Here is a 9,450-nt window from a genome sequence, read left to right as displayed (position 1 = left end):
ATCCAGCAAAGCGCGTTCAGCTCTGGGGCTGAGTGCAACTCCCACGCCATATATTCCACGAGTCATCGCTTCTGGGTCACCGGACACACGGAGGAAGAAGTGTGAAAGAGCTGAGTTCATCCTTGGCATTCTGAGATGCAGAACCATGCTCGGGTCTTGTATACGTGTTTTGGAGACACAGCATACATCAATTTTAAGCGAGTACATGGTTTCAGCAAGCATTGCCTGTTTGCCAATTTGACATAGAGTACGGACGTTAAAAGCTCCTATATAGAAAGGATCTCGTGGATTTAGAAAGGTGTTTTTTTTAATGTTTATAGGCAGCGAGGAGCCTAAGGCCCTTCGGTCAGATGACTGACAGTCAAATGGCCCAGCGACGTTTGCTTGTGCGGTTGGAAGGGATTGGGGAGGGACATCGGTGGACACTGAACTGCGAGGGCAAATGATACTTCCCGGTTGCCCATGCCGAAGAAGGGGGTTTGGTTGGGGTACCCCACCTTGAGCCTTCGACTCAAAGGTCTGACCCACAAGGCAGTGGGAGGACGTAGGGTTTTGTTCGGGGACCCTGACCCTAGCCTCTGACTCAAAAGTCTGACCCACGAGGCAGTGGGAGAATGTAGGGTTTTCTTTGGGGACCCTGCCCGGAGCCGACGACTCAATAGTCTGACCTGCTCGGCTGCAGGGCGTTGACCTAACCCGAGGGCGCAGGGAATAGGGCATTACTGTCTCATTCCTGATGCGGCTGCACACACCAGGTGCTTTGTGAGCAGCACCGGGCTCTTTGACTTTAAAAGTATTTCGACCGTATTGGATAATCCGCCGGTGGTCACGGTCAACCGTTGGGCGATCGGAGTGTGAGGTTTTGGGGCTGACCTTTTCTAACCCGTTCTTTTTCGGAGGAAGGTAGCATCGCTGCTTTCATAAATATGGACATGCTTGTCGCCTGGGGGAAACACATTACTTCCTCCACACTCCTGTCGCAGAGGACAGTACGACTTTACCCCCAGACCGCCTCGTACAACGATTACTCGTAGTGCGGGGTCTCGCTGCTCTACAATAATCTATGAATCTAAGTATCCGAGACCAATTAGTTTGTTGTGTTAAGTCTACTTCGTTTGAGAAGTGATTTTATTGATCTTCCAGTAACACGGCGGAAATGTTTCCCTTTTTGTAAACTTTTCAACGATTTGCCAACTAACCACTTTTCATACAATTGGGCCGCAAGCGTAGATCAGCATGCATCGCATATGATCGTAGGCTGTGCGCGAAATCAACAACCCCATTATCACTGAGTGGTCACATAACTCATACGCGCACAGGATCCCATTAGCCATTTCGAATATGCTTCCAAAAGTATTAGGCTCTACTTTAATGGATCCACACCGGTAGAACAAGGGCTTAAGCTTCTCAGCCATTTTGTCCGCTTCGACTGTTTTGATCTAGAGTGTTGCACCGCATAGTATCTCCGTCTAGTACGCACAACTGAGTCTGAGCATTGTAACTTTCTCGACTAACGTATTTTCCAATGGTTGTTGATTTTAGAATAGGATCTAAGCAACCTTGTCTTGAATCTATTTCAATGGAGGGGAGTAACACCCTCCTTCAGATAAATGCGCTTCCTGTAGGGGTTCTCAACCAACTTTCCTAAGCGTACATTGATCGTAAACGAAGGCCGCATCCTTCCAATTTCCAATCAGACTACCAAACCGTTCTTAAACGTGTTGTTTGATATAACGTGGAAGTCTAGTCCACCAAAGCACTCATTCATTATAAACTGTGTTCGGCTTTCATACTAATTTATCTTAATTATGGCTTAAGTGATGTGAAAAAACCGATCCGTGTGCATTCTTTGTCTCAGTGGCACGAGCCGATGACTTTACACTACAGAACCGAACAGAAGACACTTCACGTACTATGACGATCGTCGACCTCCTGGATTGCTTTTTTTGTTTCTTTTTGTTGGTTTGTCAGCTCCCGAACATACTGATGGTATAATGGTTCTGTCTGTTGCATCTTCAGTATTCAGCGGCATGGGGTCATTGACGTAGTTGAGCAAGTGTCTTACCTGTGATAAACAGTGATCTTCACGGTGTGGTAATTTGATATGTTGTGACCCTACTTTTCTGTGCGAATTGGCACTGATAGCTTTTGTAGTGGGTCGGTAATGTGAACTATCCGTCAGTGTCCCTAACCAATCGTGAAGAGGAAGGCGATTAGTAATGAACTGAAGTGTGATGCCTGAATTTTTCGTGCAGCCTCTGTGCACAAAAGTCTTGCTCTTTTATACAAACTGATATCATTTCAATACCAATGGTGTCGAGGGCACCAACTCTGACCGCTCCGATCCCAGAGCTAATATCTTCCGTTGCCAAGCTACAACGAAACACGAAGCCGTTCGGGTTTTATCTACTCCATGGCATTGGCGAGACGTAGGTTCGATGTCCTTCTTACCTTGCTACTATCCCTTATGCTTTGCACGTGCGATCGCCTACTGAATTCTTCGAGTTGTGATGTGGAAGAGAAACCTGGTTGCTCAGATTGTGTAGTTAATGGCTGAGTTCTCTGTGCTTGGAGACTTGGCTCCGTTAGCTATCGATATGATAGATGGCATCAGTGCATTTGCCAGGAAACTACTAATCTAAGCGAACAACTCAATAACAACTTATTTAACTTATTTATAAAGTTCATATTTACAAACGGAGATATTCCTAGTTTACTCGCTGCTCCTAAGTGAACGACTATGAAGAATTCCAATCGTCATAGTGTTATAGACAATTAAGGAATTTACAAGTAGCATATCGGTGATAGACTTAAGGATGACTGGAAAGATGGCCACGTTTATCCTTTACTTATTGGAAAAAAGTACACCTTAAGTCTTTGTGATCAGTGCCACTTACCATAGTTCCTGACGCCCGATGATGCATTTCAGGGCAGGGCGAATTCCACACTAGCTCTTGTGAATCTACCTGTCCGCAGTCAGTCCTTCCATGCAAAGTGACGCAAATCAACCCATATGCTCCGCTACTTTCAGAGTGACTCAAACACTGTACACTCACTATTTCTGTTCACCTTTTGAAAGTTACAATCTCAAAAAACTGTTTATTTAACGATATTGCCTGTTCTTGTCCGGTGGTTTCACCCAAGTCTTCTTTAGAAAGTGAGGAATGCGCTTGTATGACAAAAAGTCACATGGGATTTTCGATACCGGTGAAAAATGAAACCTACCTTCTTTGGAGACTTACACGGTCCTCTCATTATTTATATTGGTGGAATCTTTATGGTAGTCATAGTACCCTTCAACTTCTCGTCACTCAGATATGCTGGGATTCGAGTGATGCTATGCGCTGTCCTAAGCTGATTGTGAGAAGTTTGGTGGGATTTTATCAATGGTCTTTATGAATCCCCGTCGTAATTGAGATGTTGTCCAAACTCCAAGGCAGTGTTTTCTTACAGTGAGCGCAACTCTAAAATCACTGTTGAATCTCTTCCTGTTTCCTTCTTTCCGCAGCTTTTTTGGCCGTCAAAATTGGTCCAGGACTCTGAACAGACCGTTCTGTCGTCAGTCGATGATGACCCTACTCCGAAGCCTCACCTGAGCCTAGCGCGTCGGATTCGAATCAGCTTAGAGCATAATCTCCTGTCCGCTTGCAGTTTACTCGAGCAGGTCGCGCACATGGACCCTCATCCTAACGACCTCGTGTTATCCGAAGTCTTATCTTCCCTTGATAAACACACATCTCTGTCATCTCGTTCCTCCGTTGAAAACACTTACGCAGTTTTTATTCGTATGAAAACCAGGGCAGATGCCCTCACCCTTGCTCAATTTGCCGCAGATCTTAAGTCACCCGTGGGTCCTATTAAATTGCATTTGTTATCCGGTCCGAGCGAAACAGCCTATTGCAAAGCCATTTCAGCCTCGTTGACAGGAGCGGCCGAACGTCGTCGCCGTTTGCAGTTTAAACGACGTCAGCGAAAGAAAACTGAATCGAGCGGTACTCAACGGGATGATGTGCCTACTGCTTCGACCAAGAACCGTGCTGATCTATCAGAAACTGTTCCCCTGGAGAAAAGATCAAAACACATCGTATTTGATGAATAGGAAAAAATTCAACTTCTGCTGGCACTTGAGGTATTTCGCAAACTCATAAGAAAAAACAGTGCATTTAAACTGAGAATGCTTATTGATTTTGCTTAATAATCACTTAAATATTTCCTACATGAATTGCTGATCGTGTTTCCATTAAAGTTGGATTTGCAAATATACAATCTTCTTGCATGTTATCTCGTTGGTCAGTGTTCGGCAACTGTTCCATACCGAAATTTCGCAATATTCTGCAATATCCCGGATGTCGGTGGTCACTAGGATAGATCCCCCTTCGAAGTGACCAAATTCTCAAATGCATATTAGGGGGTTGACATACCTTCGATAGATCCTCGAATGTGCTCAGGTAAACGCACTGAGATGATCATTTTATTCGGCTGCTTGCTCAGATGAAGCCGACTTGTGTGGTAAAACACATGTTTGACGATTAAGTGGAACGTTTTTCTTCATTTGTGCCTTCTTATCTTTGTAGCTAAAATTGTGCCTTAAAGCCTTGGTTCCATTAATTAAACAGTGCAATCAGAAGAACACAGTTTCCGAATGAATCCTCTTTTAGTCCGCCCCGCAAAAGGGGGTGAAGTTGGTGATATATCAAACTACAAGTACAATAGGATTCTTAAGCGAGTCTCGTGTGACGTCATGAGGTCAGTAAAACCAAAGCGGTCTCATGAAGCCACAAATCCCCTCCCAAAAGAACTTTGTATCGGTGAATGACCGATTTTTTTGCCCGTTCTCCCCCCTTGTTATTTTTCCTGACTCCCCGTGTTTAGCTCAAGAATCTAGACGAGCATGTTGAAATTTCGTAACTTATATGGTTGCGTGACATGAATTGAAAGCGTTCTGGGGGAATAAGTGTGATAGGCTAAAGGAAGGGGTTACGATTGAGTGCCAGATAGGGAAAGCATTTAACGAACCTGGCACTACTCCAAAACCGGAAAGCTCCAAGGACGGTGCCGTGAAAATTGATTTCATTATCAATCAGGAGGGAGAATCAGAGGGCTTCAACTGAATCAATCTCCTCCACCAGATATAGGTGTTCTCACTTGGTTTTGACGGACCATGACGCAACTCTTAACAGTCCGACCAACGGTAGTAAAATTGAGAAGCCATGTCTCAGACATTTTCATTTTTGTAAAACTGAACACTTGTGGGAAAAGCCGCTGCACGAGAGAACAATTCCGATCGCCCTAATGGATGTCCCGTTATCATTCAGAATTTCTCTTTGTTTTACTGCTTCTACTGCTCTCTTAACGGAACCTTCAATGCAATTCTGTGGCTGCTCGTATCCAGGTAAGTTTTGGGTTCTTCCCTGTGAACTGCAACCCCCCTAATAAGACCAAATTTGCCTTTCCTCCTAAAGTCGTTTTCATACGAAGTAAGTACGCAGAGTTTGTCAATGAATGTTTGAGGAAGGTGCGACATAAATGGATAAAGAAAAAACGCTTAGCACACAGTATCGAGGACCGACATTTTGACCTAAGATGGCTAGTACGGATAATCACATTTTTTAGCGTAAGAAACCAAGGTTCTTAGCCTCCCGCGGTAATAACCTCGCAAACCTTCGATACTAAGTGATGATTGGTCGTTGACGGTAGACCAATCGAAGCGCTGTAGCGTCCGACGCCAAACGCCGTACAGTGCTGCGACTAAGGCCTGTGGTTAACCGAAGTAATTTTAGGCGGGAAATTGTGCTGCGCACGAAAACTGTCCTACCAAGCTGCTCATTTTGAGTGGAACGGCCAATACCTCGTCATAACCTAGTTTTTCTAACATATTTGGCGCTATGGCATTCGTTCACCCTGCCATCAACTAACTAAATGGCTGGTAGATGTTCTTAGACCTACCAGAGCAGTCCTCACAAAATAGTGCTTGAAAAGCACTTGTGAACTTTTAGTTCACTTAGAGGAGGTTGCTATCTCTCACGAAATGGTCTGATGTGCAGTCACTCTTTACCAAGGTTCCCGTTCTTGCAGTTGTGGTATTTTGGCCAATTATCTGGAATCTCATTAAGGTTCGGTCAAGCTCCCCGTCCAAATTCTTAAAGATGTCATTTTGCTGTCATGTTTTACCTGCACGGGGATAGTCATAAGCAAGCTGGGAGCAACCCTAGCTGAAATCTTCTATGGTCAGACTTATGCATTCAGCTGAAGCCGACGTATAACAATTGCCCCTTTGTAGAAAATACTTAGTGATAATTTATTCATCACAAACAATTAGAGACAGACTGAACGCCTCTTTGTTTTTACCACTCTTCATCAGAATATTTTACTCACCTTCGGATTTGAAGATGACAACAAACTTCCCTTTTTGGATGTTTTGATCAGCAGAAATACTGACGGTACCATGTTTATCGAAAACTTTCGTGTATTGGACTATGTCTGAAATCCACGAGTTTCTGTCCTTTTCGGTGCTACCTATATTCAACAATGGTGTTGACTTTATTCCATAAATGTGGATAGATCTTCACCTTGGATACACTCGTGAAGGAAAGTGATGTAGAGAGAAGAATCGGCTGACGATAAATCATTTGTGAAGCGATTTGTCTTCGTCTTTCGCAATGTTGGATTTCCATGCTTTACGATCTCTAGGTTTCTGCATTCCAGCGCGGGAACATTTGCTACCTTTTTGACGTGGCAGATTTCACAAATAGGGTCGATGAAATATGTGACCGTACGGTGACTCACTTTCGGATCGTTTGTTGCTACGTTTCTAGAGTTATATTTGTATTGGCGGCAAAACTTGATTGCCACCGCAGCCGAACAAGTTGAGACCGGAACGGGTTCAGAGAGCGGCGATTTAAACTCTCAGCTGTTTCAAATGGAGTTGCGTTTATGTGCGGAAACGTAAATCGATCGTTTTATGTATGTCTACCTAAAGTTAGTCTTGAAGAAAGCCAGTGACCCCGGTAAACCAAGCGCCGTAAGGTTCGCCCGTTTAAATAAATCATGTCACTGTAGGTTGGTTTGTATTCAGCAACTTCACTGATGGTGATTAAACTTGGTTTTGCGCATACATAATTATGAGTGGCAGCTAGCTTAATCAGGCTTATTGTAGAAAAGCCGACTTAAACTAAGTAGAGTACCAGCGAAAGTTGTCCGTATCGCGTGACAGCTGCATGGAAGTTTGAGAAGGGGAGCTTCAGAAGCCCAGATGATCTCCCTTATTGTGTTGGCTGGACGCATCGAGACAGGATAAACACTACTGGTCTCTTCTGGATGTCGCTGAATTGAACTGTTGTAAAACAACTCTTGCTGCAAGCCATACTATACCGAAACTGGCGTCGATTATCCAGGATCGGTTTATCCACTACCGGACGAACGAAAACAAAATTAGGATGCAACCCGCACCATTAAATATCCTTCCGTGTGAATCTTAAGGCCAAATGGGCACATATTTTTTTAGCTAAAATTATTCTATTCTCCTTTTCTCTTGGGACACCGTGACCCGAAAGTGATTACTCAGCTAAAGGGCGGTGAATCTTCTTGGCGTCGGATCAGCTGTGATCCGAACAGATTGCTCTCTGACACTGTGCATAAAGTGTATCCAATCATCTAAGCGAACCACTCTCGAATCGCTAAATCAGCCTAGGGAGACCGTTTGATGGACTGTCAATAACGCGGGAATTCAACCCCATGAACTTTTACGGTCATGGACACTTGAAACAATGTACCTACTGAAATAGATCGGGTGGAAAATAAGTTTGCGAAGCGATTCTCGAGAAGGCGGCAGTTGGTTCCTATGGCTGTCTGCGTATGCGTGAGCAAAATGATGAAGACTTTTCGGGATCTGTAAAACATTGAAATAATGTAGCTTATGCATATTGGCTTTCCCCTGTTCGAAACGAGCCTTCTGGAGCATGACTGTGAACGGACTCTTATTGAAGAGGCTGAAACACTGTCAGCATCACTCTTCATTCAAATTGCGTGCCCTCACAAGTTAAGGAATCAGATGCGTGGAACATCATTTTTATTACTGAAACCACGTGCTGTTATACTGTCAGCCTGCTAACTCTATGCGACCCAGAAAACCCAACTTATCTGGACGACACCGACGAGCTGTTTAGGTTCAACCAAGGGTATATTGTGACAATGGACTGTGCATTTTTGCCGAATCTCAATCCCCGTAAGAGGTGAAATCTCCGAGAACGCGACTGAATGAATCAGTTGTATCCAAATTTGTGCTTTTACCTTTCCTGTCTAAACGCTACACCCATTTAGCTTCCCATAAAAATTTTGCAATTTTGTGTGCTCACATGCTTTCACCGTATCTCTCCTATCATATTTCCTGATCTAATTAGGACAAATATTCTGAGTGAGCTTTCATGAGAATTCACAAAGTTGCCCAAGAGATTGACACTCATTTGCAAAGTAAGTTAGCTGTAACGCGCGACGCGACTGAATTTCAGCTAAACCATAAACTAGGAATTTAGCTAAGTCTCCGGCCAACAACATCTCAATTTCCAAATGCGATGCGTGGTCGTAGATGCACCCTTCTGCTGTTTCCGTTCGGAGACCAGACCCATCCGATGGACTCGAAAAATGTGCGAAAATTCTCATCACATCAATGACTAGTGTCATATCAAAAATAGTCAGAGTGGTCCGTCGCACCTGCAATCTTACAAACATCTCAACCGACCAATTGCTGGATCATGTTATCGTCCTAGGGACGACCACTCTCCAGTTTATGGGTGACTGACACACATGTGACGAATCATATTCGTCTACTAAGTGAAGTGAATGCATTATCTGGCATATTTCCCAAACTCAGATTAGGTTATTGGAGGCCATAAAGGAGTGAAGCAGCTAAGTTTGGTCAGGGCAAGCCACTTTGGTTTGTGTAATGTCGTGAACAGTTGTGATCAATCAGCATCTTTGGCTGAATTCCGATTGGCGTGGTTATGCCAAAATCACCAAGGTGGGCACTGTTGCAGTTCTATCTATGTTATTGACCACATCTTAACACTGGGACGCCGTACTTTTTTTTGTTCAGGCGATGAAAAAGCTACTTTAGATCCTTTTTCCTAAAGTAGAGTATGGGTTGCTTAAAACTCTTCGACAGCCCACGACCTGTTTCGCCTTTCCACTTCGGGCTCATCAGGTGGGCGCAGTCCCCGGGTTTCCTTTTACCTTATGTTCTACTTTAGATCCTGTTACAAAACCGCAGTGTTTTTTACCATTCTGACTTGTCTTCCAGTTACTTGGGCTTCAGGTGCATATAAGGGTCAAGTAGATAAGGATTCTTGAAGACATTAGATCATCCTTCTTTTGCTTTATGGTATAAGAACATGCGGAGGCGAACTTTTAGTGTGACCAAGCTGCGATTCCTTCCGGCCGAGTTTTAGCTTGAGA

At 44.1% G+C, this 9,450-nt stretch overlaps 2 protein-coding genes across 2 annotated transcripts in view; one reads left to right on the top strand and one right to left on the bottom strand.

Moving 5' to 3' along the window:
- T265_07793 (hypothetical protein) overlaps positions 1-4,278 on the top strand; it is a gene marked incomplete at both ends in the record, with an annotated part of 25,666 nt that extends 21,388 nt beyond the window's left edge. Inside the window, one exon of the mRNA XM_009173405.1 lies at positions 3,509-4,278. Coding sequence (XP_009171669.1) covers positions 3,509-4,099 — 591 coding nt within the window. The remainder of the gene's footprint in view (positions 1-3,508) is intronic.
- The window catches only part of T265_07792 (hypothetical protein), a gene marked incomplete at both ends in the record, with an annotated part of 91,135 nt that overhangs the window by 6,107 nt on the left and 75,578 nt on the right, over positions 1-9,450 (bottom strand). The window lies entirely within an intron of this gene.

Source organism: Opisthorchis viverrini (genome assembly GCF_000715545.1).
Source record: "Opisthorchis viverrini unplaced genomic scaffold opera_v5_188, whole genome shotgun sequence".
Classification (NCBI taxonomy): Eukaryota; Metazoa; Platyhelminthes; class Trematoda; order Opisthorchiida; family Opisthorchiidae; genus Opisthorchis; species Opisthorchis viverrini.
Note: the sequence above shows the minus strand (reverse complement) of the source record. Positions and strands in the feature narration are given on the sequence as shown.